At 47.8% G+C, this 19074-nt stretch overlaps 1 protein-coding gene across 7 annotated transcripts in view; it reads right to left on the bottom strand.

The window, feature by feature from the left end:
* Window positions 1-19074, bottom strand: part of SPAG17 (sperm associated antigen 17) — a 342590-nt gene that overhangs the window by 146919 nt on the left and 176597 nt on the right. For all 7 annotated transcript variants that reach the window (XM_019548662.1, XM_019548664.1, XM_019548665.1 and 4 more), the window contains one exon: window positions 2485-2672. In XM_019548662.1, coding sequence (XP_019404207.1) covers window positions 2485-2672 — 188 coding nt within the window. The remainder of the gene's footprint in view (window positions 1-2484; window positions 2673-19074) is intronic.

Here is a 19074-nt window from a genome sequence, read left to right as displayed (position 1 = left end):
GTCCATGCTGATCAACCCAACCGGGTCAGGCATGTCACATTACTCTGTGTGTGTATGTGTGTGTGTGTGTGTGTGTGTGTGTGTGTGTGTGTGTGTGACTGATTTGGTGACTGGAGGAACCTAGCCTCATTGAAACTGAGTCCTGCAAGATAGCTCCATTGGGGGTGAGGGCTTGCAGAAGGGAGATATACAGCTCCATATAGAAACACAAGTAACACAAGCAGCACGTTGACAGAATTACCAAGACCTTAGAAATGTATCCCTAATAAATGAGCACACACCAAAGTAATGAGCAAAGACACAGGGAGTGGGAGCAGTCTGATGCTAGGAGTAGCAAACCTGCTCCCACATTCCTGAATGTGTAGACAAGTGCCTAGGAAAGTTTACTCTCAAATAATTTATTCAAGAGTAAACTACTCCCAGATTATTTGCACGTGTAGATGTGCCCATTGCTTCCAATTATTGCCCATCTTTCTTAGAACCTTAAATCTACCCCTGTGAGTAATTCCATTAAGTAAACTGAGTTATTTCAAATTTATAGCATTGTGACTAAAGGTAGAATTTAACTTTTAGTCAGCAGGACGAAGTTCACATTGAACATACACAAGTAAATATACATACATATTACCATATTTTTCCAAATCTTAGAAGACCCTGAATTTAAGACAACTTCCCAACAATAAAATTCTATACATGAAAAATATATAAATTTATTATAATTTTCCATGTATGGTATTTAATTATTGGAGAATTGTTTTAAATTAGTCCCCTACACTACTGCAGGTGGTGGGAGGACAGGCAATGAAGGGGGCAATAGTGGGGCAGGTGGTGGTGGGGCAGACAGTGGGGGAAGTAATAAGGGGGCAAAATGGAGCAGTGGGGGACAGGCATTAGGGGCAAGTAGTGTGGAGGTGGAGGGGAGATATGCAGTTTGTCTCCTGCCACCTGCCGTCCCCACTCTACCCCCTTGTTCCTGCCACATAGAGACTTAGGCCCCCACCCCTTTTCCCTCCATTCCCCTTTCCTCTCTGTTAGATTGACCACATTTGGATCTTGGGGAGCACTGGATTTGCAGCTGAATAAAGGCTTTAATCTGTGTCTCAGCAAAAGCTGCTGGTAACAAGACAGGATGATATATTAAAAGTAACTTTGCAAATGCTTAGGCAAGCATTTTCTTAACAATGGAGTAGTGTTGTAAAGATATATAGTTCACTATGCAAGAAGAACAAGATACAGCCCACTAGCTATCATCAGGAGATAAAGCAGAAGTAAGACCTTGGACATAAAGGAGGAGTCAGCAAGGAACCAGAAAGAATCAGCAAGTGACCAGAGGAAGCCAGTGTCAAAGTCTTGAGCAGGTGCTCTTAGCAGAGAGGCATGTAAATGAATGAAATGCACAGGCAATTCCATGCTAACAAAGTATACAGTAAACAGAGGTGGAGCTTGAGAGAGGAGGAGATATGGGGTGGAACCAAAGGAGGGGCGAAGGTGGAGTAAATGTTAATGAGCATGAACCAAGGTGTATAAAATATGAAAAAAACAATGTTCAGTGCAGGTCCCTTGGTTCACGGGCTGTGTGTCTGTGAAGGACCTGGCCTGAAGCTGTCTCTATTGTGAATAAAGCTGTTGCGAGCGGTGTGTGCTGGTGTTTGCTCCCTGATTGCTTTGGCTAATGAGTAATAGGATCCATGAGCAATTGGATCGTCATCTCCCTAGTCACTGGGCAGTACATAGAGTTGGGGTCTAACACTCTCCATACTCTTTCTGGCCCCTGCAGCCTCAGTTCTTCCCTTCCCCAAAAGTCTCTATCCTCTGCCTACCCCTCCACCCCCACTTATCTTTACTACCATGCCAGCAGGGTCCTTATGCACTGCAGCCTTGGGAACTAAGAACAGCTCCAGCCTGGCCCCATAACAGTGGTGTGGAGCCAGCACTACTGTTACAGGGCTGGGCTGGGACCATGTTCTATGCTCCAGGCTACAGCGAGGACAGAGCCTGCTAACAGCAGAGCAAAGGTAAGGGGGAATGCCATGGTGGGGGAAAGAACAGTGGGACAGGATGTAGACTGGCTGCAGTGGGGGCCCAAGGATCCAAGAAAGGAGCAATGAGGGGTGTAGAAGCAGTGTGAGGCAGGCAGCAGCTGCAGCTCTGGCCCTGACTCAGGGCTGGGGCTGGAGCAGCTGCCTGCTGGTGGAACTGCAGCAGCTGTCTGTTGCCTGCTACCTCGTACACAATTCTGAGATGAGGGGCTTCCCGCCCCCCACATGTTAAATGGGTGGGGGGAAACATCATCTTTTAGTTGAGTAAATACAGTACTTTAAAATGTAAGCAAACATAATTTACCATCAAACATTTTCACATGCCTTCATATGGTGAAAATTGGTTCTCATTGAAAATTTTCAGAATATTACTCTAAACAAATTTGGATTTTAGCACTAAGTGTTTGGAAATAGTTTACTATGACAAAAAGAGAAACACACCTACTTTTGGTTTTGGGAGAACCAGTTTTTCTGACAGCAAAGGTAGATGATTTAGCTTCAGAAGGTCTTTCTGTTGTTACTTCAGCAAATGTTAAGGCTTTTAGTTCCTTAGTCATTTTTTCTTCCTGGTATTTGGCTTCTTCCTTCATCACCCAGTCTTCAATTGAACTGGCAATTAGCTCCAGGTAGTTTCTGGAAATAAACATGTTTGTTCTATTAACAATAACAAATACTGTATCATGAATATGGTGTCAGATAAAAAAAAGATTATGTTTTACCCTTTATTTGACTTCTTAACTGCGTATTTGAGTACTCTCCCATAACCTCAGGGTGAAGTTTACCAGGTTTTTTGAAATGGAAATTGTTATTTTTCCCTTACTAATCTTTTCCTAATGCAATTATATTTCAAATTCTGTCTTTTTTCTGTAAAGTGCATGAGAAACCCCTCTTTCAGAGAGGATCAATTTTCAAAGAAAATCAAGCTAGCTGTAAATCACCACTGATTCACTGAATTGTGAAGAGGGTCAGTAAAGAAGGATCAGAACATTATTTTCCCCTCACACTGATGTGACTTCAGTATATTGATTTCAGCATAGTTACTCCTAATTTTCATTGGCCCTCAGAAATCAACTTTGCCTTAACTAGTTACTTAGAATCTACATCCTATGTATATGTACTATTAGGCATACCTGCAGCTCCAAATTCTAATTCTTTTTTTTCACAGGATCATAGGGATGGAAGGGACATGATGGATCATCTAGTCCAGCTCCCCACTCAAAGGGCACATCTACACAAGATGCTTTACTGCATAGTGGACTAATTTACTGTGCAGTAAAGCATCACTGTTTTCATGTGCATGTGTTTACTGCACAGTAAATGAGTCTACTGTGCAGTTAGTTTGCTACATGCAAATGAAGGTAGCAGATTAACTGCACAGTAATTACTGTGCAGTAGCACATGTGTAGATGCTAACTGTGGGCAAATTTGCTCCTGTTCAGCCCTGCCACCAGGGGCCCACCCTCAGGCTAGCCCCAGTATCATGGGGGGGCTCTTTGCCTGCTCCAGCCTGGCCTTTAAAACACTGTGGTGACCCTGGAGCCTCTGCCACCTGCTGCCTGCACTCTGGCCACGAGGTCCTGCAGCAGTGGCCCTGTGCCCTGCATGGAGATCGGCACTGATCCCTGGGTCAGCCCCACCACCTGCCTGCCTACCTGCCACGAACTGCGCCCCTGCACTATAAGTACTTGCTAAGGCCTGGCAGCACCCAAACTCTTGGTTGCAGCCCCTGAGGGCTATTGATGGGGCCATGCTAGTGTCATCTTGTGACAGCTGAGCATTGTGTCTGTGTGGTGAAGGTGCTTGCTGAACACTCTGTAAGGATTAGACCACGTTTCTTGTTGTTTATTCGTGTATTGTGAGCTGTATGTTGCCGCTAACAATTTAATTAAAGTAAAAGGAGTGAGGCCTTGTAAGTAGTAAAGCCTTGTATGTAGTGAGATAGTTAAAAGTAACCTTATCAGGAAAACACAAAGGCTTATACTGCTATTGGTCAGTCATAAAAAAAGTTCGTAGTGTAAGAGTGTGTGGCTGTGAGTCAACAGCGTAGCTCAGAAGTTATAAGTTGGCCAGCACATCTGGAAATCAGCAGAAGGAAGATGCAGCATTGTGAGAGAAGCTACTAATTTAAAGATTAGCTGCTGACCTGGATTCAGTGGGCCAGTGGATCTCGAGGAGCCTGAGGACTGAATACCAGGGTCCTTCCTGGTACTCCTCAGACACTGCAGATTGGGGATGCCTGATTTTGCTGAGCTTTATAGAAGAGGAACTTGTTGTACATCAGGCATCAGAGGGGACTGCTGATAAGTTGCCGATGTGAATTGTTATTGTCTGTCATTGTCCTCTTGTTATATTACGCATAGTTGTGTGTTTGTTAAGTCAATAAACCTTTCTTACCTTTTTACTCCTGACCACTCTCTCAATCCCGAGCCCTCCCACGGGTGGCTAGGACATCACCCCTGACAACACACAGTGTCCTGGGTGCCCAACTGGTCCTCATGGAGTTGTGGGGTTACACTGAATCCAGAACCAATTTGCCCAGGGTGGGCACACCAATACCCATATCTGTAAGTCCCTGGCAGGCTGCATGCAGGACTGTGGGCATGACTGGTTGGCATGGCAGTGCTGTATAAAGGTCAAGGCCCTGCAGATGCAGTGGGTCTGCATCACTTACCACAGCCGCTGGTTGGGGGTTGCCTGCAGGACCATGACCTTTGTGCAGCAGCTGAACCATATCCTCATGCCCTGGGACCTAGGTGAAGCTGTGCCATCTTCTACAGCATGGGTGGTTTGCCAGAGCCTCTGCCATGGCTGGGTAGTGGCAGTGAGTCTTCTAAGAAGGAAGGCCCCTCAAGGCTCCAGGGGCACATTCCAGTAAGTTCCTTGCCCCCAGCCTCTTCCAGCAGCTCTGAAAGCCTTGGCCAATACCCGCCATGCCAACTCTGGGTGTACAGCCCCACCCAGAAGGACAGGCTGGGTATGGTGACACCTGCCCTGATGAGCTTCAGCTCCTTCCTGGATGAGGCCACTACTCGGCCAGCCCAGCGCTATGCTCCTGAACCTCAGGATGCTGGCAGGAGCTGCATATCTTTGCTGCCAGAGGGGATAGACTTGGTCTGCTAGGGACACCTGCCATGCCTATCCAGTAAGCCCCACATTGGGAGGAGGTCTCCTCTCCTTCCATCCCTGCCCCCACTCACTGCTCAGCCTGGCTAAGCTTCCCCTGGTCTCTGAAGTTCCCCACCACAGCATGCAGGGAAGTGGAAGACAGTGCAAAACTTTACTGAGCAGTCAGTGTCCCCTCAGCAAGGCAGCCACGGGCCTCTCACGTGTGGAGAAATGTGTTGATGCCTGTGGCGATGTTGTCCTCAGCTGCAGGAGGCAGGGATGCATAGGATAGGTACAGTTACCCCTACAGGTGGTGGCACACATTGCACGGAAGCGTGGGCTTGTCTGCTGTACCACTGAAGCTCAGGGTATCATGCCCAGTTCTTAAGTGTGCCCAGGGTACCGAAGTGATCAGAAGCAGCAGGGAATAGTGGGTCAGGCACCCCTCGGTGTGTGAAAAAAACTCATTGTAGCACACCCAGGGCACTCAATAGGAGTACGCTTAGGGTGTGGGCCACATCTGGGATGGGCCTGCCCTGAGCTGCCTCTCCAAAAAGGACTCCTGGCAGGTTGCCGAGAGCCCCATATACCCCCTGAGCCTGGGTGGCATGGGAAGAGTGGGCACACAGAGCACAATGTACAGGGAATGTACAGCTTGCACAGGGAAGAGGGTGGTTTACTGGCCTGCAAAAGGAGAAGTGGGGGAGGGGGTCTGGAGCACTGGTGACAAGCGCTGCCCAGCCTGGGAGGGGGGCAGGGGAGGCAAGCTGCCTGCGGCAAGCACCAAGTGGCCCACATGCCCCTACAGAGTGAGTGGGAACACTGAACTCAGCTGGTGGCTGCCTGTGCCAGGTCCTGCCTTGCTGACTTATCCTGGTCCCCTGATCTGAGGCACAGTGCACAGCCCCCTGGTAGTACCTGTTATCTCAGAAATTTTGCAAACTCTCACAGCCTTTTTTCTCCTGGCTCTTCAGGTTCAGCTGCACATGGGAGAGAGGCACCAGTTGTCAGTGGAGATGCTCCTTTGGGGTCACCTGCAGCCTCAGCTGGGGCCCTCCATATGTGCCGGCTCTGGCAGGGGTGGACGTAAGACTAGAACTTGCTGCTGGACTAGCTGGTCACTGTGGTGGAGGAGCAGCTGGTGGACTCATGGGCCTGGTGTGCAAAGGACATTGCACATAAGCAGGACAAGGCCTGGGAGACGGCCCAGGAAAACCAGGCATTCTGGTACAGGCTCCTGGCCCTCAAGGAGAGGCACATCACCCTCCTTGAGAGGAAGCTGGAGGCCCAGGAGTGGCAGTCTGTCATGATGGCCAGGACACTGGAGACCACAGAGGAAGACTGCCAGGTGCTAGACACCATCTTTGCTCTGGCAGCCTCCTTCATGGGCCCTGGCCCCCTGTAGTGGTGCCTCCAGCAACCAGGGCCTCCTGTCTTGGCACCCACTCTGGGTCCCCCACCAGCTGGTTCCTCTTTCTGGGGCCCCCCCTCCACCGTTTGCCCAGGCTCCATGTGTCCCCTGCACAGGAGCTGCCCATGTGCGGGCCCTGATGGCTCTGACCCCAGCCTGCAGGAGGGGGAGCTGGCCACATTGGCAGAGCAGCAGCCACTCTCATTCCCAGCTGAGTCCCCTGCCTGCTGGCCTCACTGCAGTGTGTGCACTCATGATAGTGTGGCCAGAAGCCAAAGCCTGTACCTGGGATCTGCTCCATAGGTGCCTCCACCCCACTTCCCCCACCAGGAGCGGGCACACAGAGCACAATGTACAGGGAATGTACAGCTTGCACAGGGAAGAGGGTGGTTTACTGGTGGTGGGTAGGGTGGTTTGTAGTGGGAATCTGATTTTCAGGAGGGAGGGTGAGATGAGTTCTGTGCTTGTGGAGGGAAATAGGGTGCTTTGCAGAAAATCAGTGAGTGTGGTGCTAGGGGTGTGTGGTAGATTTGGGAGGACAAGCCTGGAGTGCAGCAATCTTTTTTTTGCAGTCAGCCATTATGCCTCTTCATATCAGCACTAGTTTTTCACCTGGTGGTACACCACCTGGGACTGGAGAAGTGGTTCTCAGTTAGCAGCTGCTGCACCTGGGCTTCCAGGACTTGTTGGGCAAAGTCAAGCTGGTTCAGCCAATCCTTCTCAACTTGCAGGTTTCTCCAGATTATGGTGTCTGAGGTGGGCAGGCCTAGGATACTGACTGATAGGGGACTAGTCTCCATGCCAGTCCCTCTTCACTGAAAGGTGGTCTGGACAAATTGTGACGCCGACTTGTGGACAGCCAGGTCTGAGAATATTTAGGGATTGATATGCCAACCAGGGTCAGGAAGAGTGAGCAGAATCCAGGGACAAGTCAAGTCAGAAAACCAGAAGGTCAATCCAAGAGTAGGGATCAGGAGCAAGTTGAGTCAGGAAACTAGGAGATCAAGTGAAGAGCAGGGTGAGAAAGCAAGCCAAGTTGAGAAGCCAGATCAAGCAGAGAGAAGAGTCAAACAACTAGCCAGAGGGAACAGCAAAGCAACCTGGGATAAGGTTGAGCCCTGTTGTCCAGACACTTCCTGTTCCTGTGCAGGGGTTTATATGGGGGAAGGGAAGGGTCAGGTGACCCTGACTGGCCACTCCAGTGATAGGGAGTAAAGGTTAGGCACTGTTGGATGCTTCAGTTGTGGATGTGCTTGGATGAGCAGCTATCAAAGCCAAGCAAAGGCCCCAGGTTCAAGACCATGGCCTGAGACCCTGGTGCAGGCACAAGCAATGGCTCTTGCCACCAATGGGCTGCTGAACCCACCTGGCCTTTGCCAGACTGGTGCTGGGACAGTGGGGGAAAGGAGTGGTGTGTGTGTATCTAGAATCTGCTTGGTCCAAGCAGAACTTCTCATTGCCTGGCTCTGGTATAGGCACTGGCAAAGTCCTCCAGTTCCACAGGCTGGATCCAGTAGCTGCATGGGCTATAAGTTGCTGACTGTGGTTCTAATTGATTTATACTGAAATCCAAAATCAACTTTAGTAAGACTGTTGGTAAGGCCTGAGAATAACTCTGTCTTTATGGAAAACAGTATGTGGGGAAGCTCACCATCAAATCATATACATTACTCTTTCTGTCTGAAAAGATTGCCACTAAAATGTCATTTTTTTATGCAGCGAAAGAATAATGGACATGATGACATAGGTTTAAAAGGAGGTTTTGTTAAGAACAGAAGCACTGCATTTAAATCCTAAGTAGGTATTCTCTTTAAAGGAAGATACGAGTCAGTGCTTTCATACCTTTAGATAACCTTTTTCCTCATTGCACTGTATATGTATATGACCCTTAACGTTCAGATGAAAGGCAGACATAGTAGTCATATAAAACTAACTTGGAGCTCTGTGTTGGAAAGACAATATATAGTCCAAAATAACTGATGCAGTCTGTTCCAAAGATTGAACAAACCTCTGACTTGTCATCAACAAAAAAAAGTTTCTACTTTGCTTTAGAGGTCAGGTCTTACCGAGGGCTTTTTGTTCCAAATCAGAACATAACTGAAGCCAACAGCTTCAATAAAAGAAACCCAAAACCCTTAACCATCTATATCTGCTTTAAGATGCATGGTCATTATGTCCAGATGCAGCACTAGACTGATTCTGTGAAATTATGTCCAAAGGTCTGGAAATGGAAGAGAGGTGAATTTCACAGAATGGGCTGTAAGTGCATCAGGTCAGAGAATCAAGACTGACATTCCCAAAGAGGAGGTACTGTTATTGTTTGTTTTTTTTGACCTTCTCCTGACATAGTCTCCAAAATACTTGGAAGCATACAATACATCTTCTCCCACCAATTTAGAAATGCATCTGGCAGAAAACTTTCTTCTGAAAAGCAAAATACAGGCTTACTGTTTGTTTTTGTCCAAAAAAAATTGGTCTGTGAGGAGATTCTCTCTTGTGGACTTATTTTAGAATTACCTGTTCTATGACTATGGCTACACATACATTTCAGAAGGGGAATGTTTCAGAAGGCCAGCAGCCATTATGTTCTAATTGTTATACGTGGACAAGTCAGGAATAACACAAATAGAGCAAAAACCTCTCCAACTTTAGCACTATTTCAATTAGTGCTGAAGGCAGAGTGGTTTGGTTCTATTTGTATTATCCCTGCCTTGTTCATGCATAACAACCAGAGCATAATGGCTGCTGGCTTTTTGAAATAGCTCCAAATGTATTTCTGTCCATACTCTTACTTCCCTCTCAGGGTTGATAGAATGGCTGATGAATTGGTCTGTAATGTAGGAGCAAAGGGAAATGCAATTAAATAAATAATCTAATGAAGTAGAAAAACAAGACCATTTAAGAGGTAAGAGGGTTGGGTTGTTATTACCTGTGGATTGCAGAGGGAACAGCAGAGATAGTAGGTAGATTGTAGTGAGTCATAAAGTCTTTGTTCAGGACATGCTTTTTAGCGTCCAGGAAGGTTAGGAATGTTTGTTCCCAGGCCTCTCTTGAAGGTGTTTCTTAGGCTTCCCTTGAGTTTAAGGATTGTGAGGCCAGAAAGGGAATGGTTTTCATGTGAGAACCATCCTCATCCTATGAGAACCATCTACTGGTGATTGTCTCTCTGCATTCCTTCTCTCTCTTGCACATTGTTTCACAACCATCCTTCATTCCTAAAGGTGAATGGTTCCCAAACTCTGACAGATTGCGCACCAACAATTTAAAATGATACAACCTTAAGTGCCACCAGCAAATTTTTGTCATATAAAGTAATTATAATAACTCTATTAACATGTACCACTGACAGGTTGTCTGTGTACCACTGGTGGTACCCGTACCACAGATTGACAGATTGGGAACTGCTGCTATAGGTGACTGTTTTCATTTATGTAGAGTTAAACACAGGACATTATTAACTTAGACTACATCTGCTTCTTCCCCAGATCTAACTAAGGGCATTATGGGTGCAGACAGAAGTTACATTTGTCATGCATTTGGCCCTCTGAATATGCTGTACAGCAGGGGTGGTCAACCAGGGGTACGTATGCATACCTCTCGGGGTACTTGGGAGGGCCCTATGGGGTAGCGTGGGTGGGCGGGGTCAGAGTGCCATCACCTAGCACCCCATGCCTTTGCCTCCCAGGAGCAGGGCCAGGAGGGGAGAGGGTAGCGGCAGCCCTGTGTGGGCTGAGCAGGCACTGCCTGGCTGACTGGATGTGGGGGAGGGGGAAGCTCACATGCAGCAGTGGTTGCTACTTCCCACCACGCCTTGCTGCTGCTGCTCTGCATCCAGCCACGTACCACTTCCCTCCTGCCATGTCTGGCCACTGGGGGTACACTTACTAAAAAAGGTTGAAAACCCCTGCTCAACAACTATGCCCTGACACACAGGCACAGCTGCAGAGTGCTTTAGAAGTGGCTGATTGTGTGACAAATAAACCATCATTAAATGAGGGAAGATGAAGATGCTTCACTTTGGAACAGCTTAGGGAACTTGTGTTTCCAAGGGTTAATTTGTGGCACAATCAGGGCTGGGCTGACCCTGGCCTGCACCCAGGTGTGTCAGCAGACAGGGAGGGGGAAGGGAGAGCAAGTTGCTGGCTGGGGTTTGCCTGGCCTGAGCTGAGGGTAGTGAGTGGAGTGGAGTGGAGCACCACTGCCTCATGCTCCCTGCCCCCCTCTAATCCTCTCTTTTCTAGCTCAAGCCAGGCAAACACCAACTGAAAGCTCACTCCCCCTGGGAGGCAGGGCAGGGTGGGACTGGGGAAGAGGGGTGGCTCCTTGGCTGCAGACAGACTCCTTGGGCTCCTGCAGGCAGGCTCAATCTCCTCCCCTTCCCCCCAACTCAAGAGGCGAACATCTGTTGGGTTGGGGGTGTGTATGTGGGGGGTGCATTCTAACTCATGGCACTTTATATAAAGCACTATGAGTTAGAGGGGAACTTGCACATCTGTCAGTGCCCTTCATGCCCCAAACTTGTCCAACGTCTCTCCCAAGTATACAGTTGGACCAATAAAAGATATCATAAACAACCCTTTACTTTTCATGCATTTCCTGGACCATCATAGTTATAACACCAGTCTGAGCAATAATATATCTATGTATAAATGAGACCAAATCTCACACCACAGACCCTGTATCTGAAGACTGTTCAAGTGTGAGTCCTGGACTTGCTTGAGCACATCTATCACAAGACTTTTTGGGTGCTGTTAGTGCTAATTCTAAGGAGTGTTGGTATCAAAGTTAGTACATGCATGTTGCTGCCCCATGGGGGTGGCTGCCCCACAGGGAGAACAGCCCCATGCAGGTTGTGAGCAGCTGCAGCATGGGGCACTGGACATGGTCTTCCCCCCATGCTGAGCACTAGCTTGTTCCCTGCAGGCAAGCGTGGGGTCAGGGCTGCACACTGCTCCCCACCTGTAGTGCAGGGCTAGGGCAGGGGCACTGGGAGTGAACGAGCATGCAGAAGCCAGTGGCAGCCAGGCGGGAGCACAGGGCCTGCACTGGTGTCCTGGGGCCAGTGCCGGCGGGGCCCAGAGCGGGGCAGTTGGAGCGCGGGGCCCTGGCCAGCAAGGGCTCTATGGACCTGGGCCAACTCCCTCCTCCTCCTGTTGGTGCAGCCCAGCCTGGCTCCACAGACCCCTGCCAGCCTGCAACCTGAGCTCCTGCTGTCCCTCTCTGGGCCCCACCAGTGCCGGCCCTCTTACATTGGTGCAGGCCCCACGCTCCTGCTTGCTTCCACTCCTCCCTGCCGCTTTCCCAACTTTCCTGATTGGCAACTCTGCACTACATGGCTCCCATATTCACATCCATACCCCCCCACACACATCTACAAGTTCCCACAAATCCCCATATGCAATCACTTCTGCATATACACCACAAATGCCCACAAATCAGGACAAAAATATATTTTCAAATTAAATTAAAATACATTATTATGGGTGATTGATTTTTAGTACGTAATGTGGTTTTTTCCCCTTAAGATGGCAAACCTTCTTCCCAAAAGGAGTACGTCCAGGGGCAAGGGGAGGGACTTCCAGTGCAAAAGCAAATGTTAGGGACGGGACTTCTGGCCCCAAGATGGTGAACAGGGGTGGGGTACCTGTCAAGGAGCGGGGGCAGGTTAGAGAGGGTATGAACCATTAATATGGAACTCTTAATGTGCTTGGACAACAATCTAACTTTAATGCCACCTAACTTTTACACATGCTAATTATAACATGTAACTACACCCCTCCAGTTTTGGGCACCATACTTCAAGAAGAATGTTGATAGACTCAAGAGGGTCCAGAACAGGGCCACTCATATGGTTAGGCGCTTACAGGACAAGTCCTATGAGGAGAGACTGAGGGACCTGGGCCTCTTTAGCCTCTGCAAGAGAAGGCTGAGAGGAACGCTCACTCCAGGGACAGCAGTTTCAGGGGAGCAGGGAGCCAGGAAAGAGCCCTGTTGGAGAGGGCCAGGGGTAAACCCCAGGGGCCAGGAGGGAGACAGGAGGTCTGCTGGAGAGCTGGCAAGCAGGGGCAGACTTGGCAGCTTCTAGTCATTCACCTGCTCACTAGCTCTCCTGTGGCAAGTCCAAGCAGTGCAGATTAGAGAGGGTATGAACCATTAATATGGAACTCTTAGTGTGCTTGGACAACAATCTAACTTTAATGCCACCTAACTTTTACACATGCTAAGTATAACATGTAACTACCCCCCTTCTATGTAGCATTGGTCAGACTGCAGTTGCAGTACTGCATCCAGTTTTGGGCGCCGTACTTCAAGAAGGATGTTGATAGACTTGAGAGGGTCCAGAGGAGGGCCACTCGTATGGTTAGGAGCTTACAGGACAAGCCCTGTGAAGAGAGACTGAGGGACCTGGACTTCTTTAGCCTCTGCAAGAGAAGGCTGAGAGGTGATCTTGTGGCCACCTACAAATTCATTAGGGGGAAACAGCAAGGGATTGGAGATGCTCTGTTCATCAGGGCACCTCATGGGGTAACAAGGAACAATGGTCACAAACTGACAGAGAGCAGATTTACTCTAGATATCAGGAAAATATTCTTCATGGTAAGGGTGGCCAAAATTTGGAATGGGCTTCTAAGGGAGGTGGTGCTCTCTCCTACTATGGGGGTCTTTAAGAGAAGGCTGGATAGGCATCTGGCTGGGGTCATCTGACCCCACCACTCTTTCCTGCCTAGGCAGCGGGTTGGACTTGATGATCTGTTGAGGTCCCTTCTGACCCCAGCATCTAGAAATCTATGAATCCCTTAAGAGCAAGGTGACAAAAGATGTAAAACACAGAGGCAGGCATTTAGTGTATCTGTTCAATAATACAGAGATGCCAGCACTCTTACAACTTTAAGACCATGCCTGTAAGCCCCATTCTGCATCTCCCAGCACCCCAAGTATTACTGAAGAGGACAGGACAGCTGTGCATGCCTAACATTGCTATGTTGCTTTTTTCTGGCCCTTTAAAAAAAAAAAAAAAAATTGCTATCAGGATTTCCTGGTAGCAAATTTTGCCCCTGTGCTGCAAATTTGCAGAGCAGGGCACATATTAATGTGCCTGGCGTATGGTCTGTGGCACCAGACAGGGTTTGCTATGCTACAAATCACATGTGCCTGCATATCTGGATCCAGCCGATAAGTTCAGAATTGTTCCATGTAATTAACAGTCTCTGACTGGTGTTAAGGTAGACATTTCTTTTATCACAAATCATCCAAGATTGTGAAATATATGCAGAAGTATACTAACTAACTGTTGAACCTAACTGAAAGATTTTCCTTTTCTACCATTTTCTAAATACAGGAGCATTTTTATAACTGTTGATGTTGGGGACTACCATTACCATTGCAAATATTCTCCATGCAATAGGTCAAAAGATCAACCCTGTTCTAATAATCCTGTACTTGGCTGGATGATATAGTTGAGGATGGAGGATGGTCCTGGTCTGAGCAGGGGGTTGGACCAGATGATCTCCTGAAGTGCCTTCCAACCTTAATTTTCTATTATTCTAATACTGAATGCATAAATTACAAATCAGAGGAATCTTCTATATGCCAGATGACTGTCTATGTGAAAACAGGAGAAGTCAGTCTTTTCTTTCATAATTTTTGGCATTTACATGGATATTTTTAAAACTGTTGGAGGTAAAAGAATGAGAAATTTAATTTGTCTTAGTGAGAAGACCACAGGCTAGTAATTTTCCTTTTTATTTTGGGCACATATTTATGTCAGGATAAGGACTGATGCTATCACAATCAGTATCTGGTGTTATCTTTCTTGCCTGCCACATCTTTGATCTTTAAAGTTGAGAGCTGGTTATGCTGGCTGATAGGTCCAGGCCTGTCCCTCAGATGATTTTCTTTGTGGGGCTCTGATTCCCCTTACACCCTGCCCTTATTACATCCTGGATGTTATTCAAGTTCTTCTTTTGAGTCATAACCTTTGTAACAAGTATGGCAGTCCTTCCTATGCCACGGTAATCCTAGTCAGGCACTTCTAATCAAATCATTAGAAGTCCATTAGTGACTCAATTCTATTCAGTCTGCAACTCATTCAGGGTTCATCCCCTTCTATCAACAGTCTCACAGGTGAAAAGTCTCACTGCATGAAATGTCACAGGTAAATCAACTTAAATCAATTCCTTTAACTCATTAACCAGCTCTCAAAGAACCTCGACTGAAGTTCATTCATTCATTTCAGGTTCACTCCCCTCTATCAATTTATTAACAGTCCCAAAATATAAATCAACTTAAATCCAAATATTAATTCAGGGTTCATCTCCCTCTGTCAATTCATTAACTGTTTCAACATAGAAATCAACTTAAGAGATGAATTCATGCCTGGCTGGCTCTAGTGCCCTGCTCAAAGAAGCTTGGGCTCTCATGCCTCATACCACCCAACTCCTGGGGTACCTATTTCAGCCCAGGGTGTCAATCCTTCTCTAGGCAGGCTGCCCCACCATTTTGTCTGTGGTCCCCATATACATTGGTGGTCCTCTGACCACTCATGCCTGCTGTCATACACCCCTTTATCGTAGCTTGCTGCAGACCGATGCAGACAAGAGAGTCCTCTGGCATCCTCTCTCCCCAGATGCTGCAGTCTTTCCCAGCTGTCCCTCTCCAGGGCTGGAATTATTGCTTCATAGATTCATAGAGTCAGAAGGGACCTCAGTGGGCCATCTACTCTGACCCCCTGACCCTGGCAGGCAAGAAAGAGTCACGAACCCTGGGGTCATGCGATCCCAGCCAGGTGCCTGTCCAATCTCCCATGAAGACCCCCAAGGATGGGTAGAGCATCACCTCCCTTGGAAGCCCATTCCAGATTCTGGCAACCCTGACCGTGAAGAACTTTTTCCTAATGTACAGCCTAAACCTTCTCTCTAGTAGCTTATGGCCATTGTTCCTTGTCATTCCAGGGGGTGCCCTGGTGAGCAGGTTGTTGCCTACTTCATGTTGCTCTCTGCTTATGAATTTGTATGCTGCCACAAGGTCCCCTCTCAGCCTTCTCTTGGTGAGGCTGAAGAGGTTAAAGTCCCTTAGCCTTTCCTCATTGGGTCTACCTTGCAGGTCTCTAATCAGGCGAGTGGCTCTTCTTTGGACCCTTTCCAGGTTGTTCACATCCCACTTGAACTGCGGCGTCCAGAACTGGACACAGTTCACGCCATCTGTGGCCTGACCAGTGCCACATAGGGGGAAGAATCACTCCCCTGGACCTGTTTGTGAAGCACCTATGGATGCACGACAAGGTGTGATTGGCTGTGCCAGCTGCTTTATCACATTGGCGACTCATGTTCATCCAGGAGTCAACAGTGACTCCAAGATATTTTTCTGCCTCAGTGGAGCTGAGAAGGTTGCCCCCCAGCCTATATGATGGCAGTTCTTCCTCCCTAGATGCAGCACCTCACACTTGTCCTTATTGAATAGCACCCTGTTGCTCTCTGCCCACTTCCCCAGCCTGTCTAGGTTGGCCTGGATCTGGTTCCTCCCCTCCAGGGTGTTAGCTGCACCCCATAATTTTGTGTCATCTGCTCCCTCATACAGATCACTGATGAAGATATTGAACAGCACCGGCCCCAGAACTTAGCCCTGAGGGACTCCACTGTCCACATCTTTCCAGGTTAACACCAGCTTATCCACTGCCACCCTCTGAGTGTGACCCTTGAGCCAATTTGCTACTCATTTTACTGTGTAATCATCCAAGGCAAATCCCCTCAGTTTATTTATAAGGATGGTATGGGATACCATGTCAAAGGTCTTCTTGAAGTCCAGATAGATAACATCCACCTCAACTCCTGCATCTAAACAATTGGTGGCCTTGTCGTAAAAGGAAAGTAGGTTGGTCAGGCAGGACCTGCCTGCTAAAAACCCACATTGGTTACCCCTCTGCATCACATTAGCCAGCAGACTTCCACAGATGTGCCCCTTGATAATTTTTTCTAGGATTTTCCCAGGGATTGAGGTAAGGCTGGCTGGTCTATAATTCCCTGTGTCCTCTTTCCTCCACTTCTTAAAGATTGGGATGACGTTAGCCCTCTTCCAATCCTCCAGAACTGACCCAGGCACCATGAGCATTCATATATCCTTGCCAGTGGATCAGCTTTGACCCCCACTAATTCCTTCATTACCCGTGGGTGGAGTCCCTATGGTCCCAGTGATATGAATACGTCCAATCCCTCCAAGTGTCTTTTTACCGTGTCAGCACTGACCATTGGTCGGCTGATGTTCCTTGCCTTTGTTGGTGTCCTTGATATATGTTGATGGTTCATCTAGATTCCCATTTAAGAAGAAAGAAGCAAAAAACTCACTGAAGTGCTCTGCCTTGTCCCTGCTATCTGTCACTAAGCACCCTGCCAGTCCTGTATGGGTCCTATGCTACCCTGCATCCTCTTTTTGCTCCCAACGTACCTAAAAAAGGATTTTGTATTGTCCTTAATCCCTGACGCTAGCCTGAGTTCTAGAGCTGCCTTGGCCTTCCTGACCAACGTCCTGCAGTGCAGGCCAAAGAAGTATACTCCTCTTTGTTAGCTACCCCCTGCTTCCACTTCCTGTATGCCTCTTTTTTTGTCCTTAAGGTATCTTGGATGCCCCTGGTTAGCCAAAGGGGCTTCCTGGCCCTCTTGCCCCCTTTCCTCTGGCATGGGATTGACTCACTCTGAGCCCAAAGAATGGTTTCCTTGAGGAATGTCTACATATCCTGGACCCTCAACACATCTAAATTTTTAGCTCCTAGCACCCTGCTAACAAATCCCCTGAGTCTATTAAAGTAAGCTTTTTTAAAGTTCAGCACCCATGCCCTGCTGGATATAATGCCTGCCCTTTGCTGGATAGTGAATTTAATCATTTGGTGATCACTGTCCCCTAAGTTGCCTTCAATCTGCAGGTCCCCCACCAGATCATCCCCTGTGGCCAACACCAAGTCGATCAAGGCGTTGCCCCTGGTGGGACACCTTACCTCCTGGGTTAGGTGGAGGTCCTGAATACAGGTTAAGAACCTGCGAGAGTGGTTATAACTAGCTGACTGCTCCTCCTAGCATATGTCTGGGTAGTTAAGTTCCCCCTTGACTAACATCTCTAGACCTCATAGCCTCAAGCTGTTTGGAAAATTCCTGTTCTAGCTTGTTGTCCTGGTGCTGCGGCCTGTAGTAGATCCCCCCCACCAGATCCCTTTCACCCTGAGCCTCTTGGACCCTAACCCACAGAGTTTCTGCTTGACCACCCTTTGAGCCTAATTTGATTATGGAAGATGTGTACTGTTCTTAGGTTCCCCACCCCCAATCCAGAAGGAACATTTGCTATGAAGCCACAATGGGGTGCTCCTGGCTCCAGCTGGGCTCCTTCTCCCACCTGCTGTAAGTACAGGGTGATTGTGATCCCTGGGACTCCCTTCTTGCCCCACACTTCTTCCTTTATATATTCCATCCCTCAAGACACCTCTAGGTACTCTTCTCAGATTACCTGAGGAGTTTGGTTAACCTACCAATGGGTCAACTTGATTTATTTCTGATTCTTCTTTCAGATGACAATGAGATAGAAAGTTCACAATCACTTTCATTTTCCCTGGCCTGGATTTGACAGAAAACTGGAATGATTGCAGAGCTAAAGCCTACCACATCATTCTGACATTGTCTATTTTAACAGACCTAAGCAATTTCAATGGGGCATGATCTGTAGTCAGTTTAAATTCATGACTCAACAGTACCTAAAATATTCAATTCCCCATTTTAGGGCCAGGCACTCTCTCTCAACTGTTGCATACCTTCTCTCATGCTCACTGAGTTTTCTACTAGTATAAGCCACTGGCCTTTCTGTCCCTTGTACCACTTGTGATTGGACTGCTTCTGTAGCCTCACCAGATGTATAAGCCTGCACAAAGAAAGGCTGCGTGAAGTCAGGAAAGTGCAAAACCATGTCCTGACACAAGGCTGCTTTGATTACTTTGAATGCCTCTGCACTTCATATCCCACTTAACGGAGCCATTGCCTCTTCCCCTGGTGGTATCCATTAAAGGGCTTTTTAATTCAGCAAACTGCGGAATAAACCTGCAGTAATAACTGGCTAATCCCAGAAAGGCTTGTATCTGTGTCTTATTCTGTGGGCGACAGTAATTTTTTATCTCCACTTTATCTACCAAAGGTTTTATGAGGCCCTGCCCCAATTACAAACCCAAGTACTTGGTCTTCACCTTTCCCAAGGTACATTTCTTTGGGTTAGCCTTTAGGCCAAAGGAAAGCCTACAAAGAATGGAGGACGGGATTCACCTCCAAGGAGGATTATTCTGCACTGGTCTGGTCCTGCAGGGAGCAAACCAGGAAAGCCAAGGCTGAAACTGAACTCCAACTAGTTTCAAGCATCAAGGACAACAAAAAGTCCTTTTTCAGATATGTGGGGAGCTGGAGGAAAAGCAAGGGCAACGTTGGACCCCTGCTAAAACCAGATGGGGCAACTGACAACTGACGCCCAGGAAAAAGCCAACCTATTAAATCG

The sequence above is a fragment of the Crocodylus porosus genome, unplaced genomic scaffold, assembly GCF_001723895.1.
Source record: "Crocodylus porosus isolate Cpor-Errol unplaced genomic scaffold, CroPor_comp1, whole genome shotgun sequence".
Lineage (NCBI taxonomy): Eukaryota > Metazoa > Chordata > Crocodylia > Crocodylidae > Crocodylus > Crocodylus porosus.
This window is presented reverse-complemented; position numbering and strand designations above follow the sequence as displayed.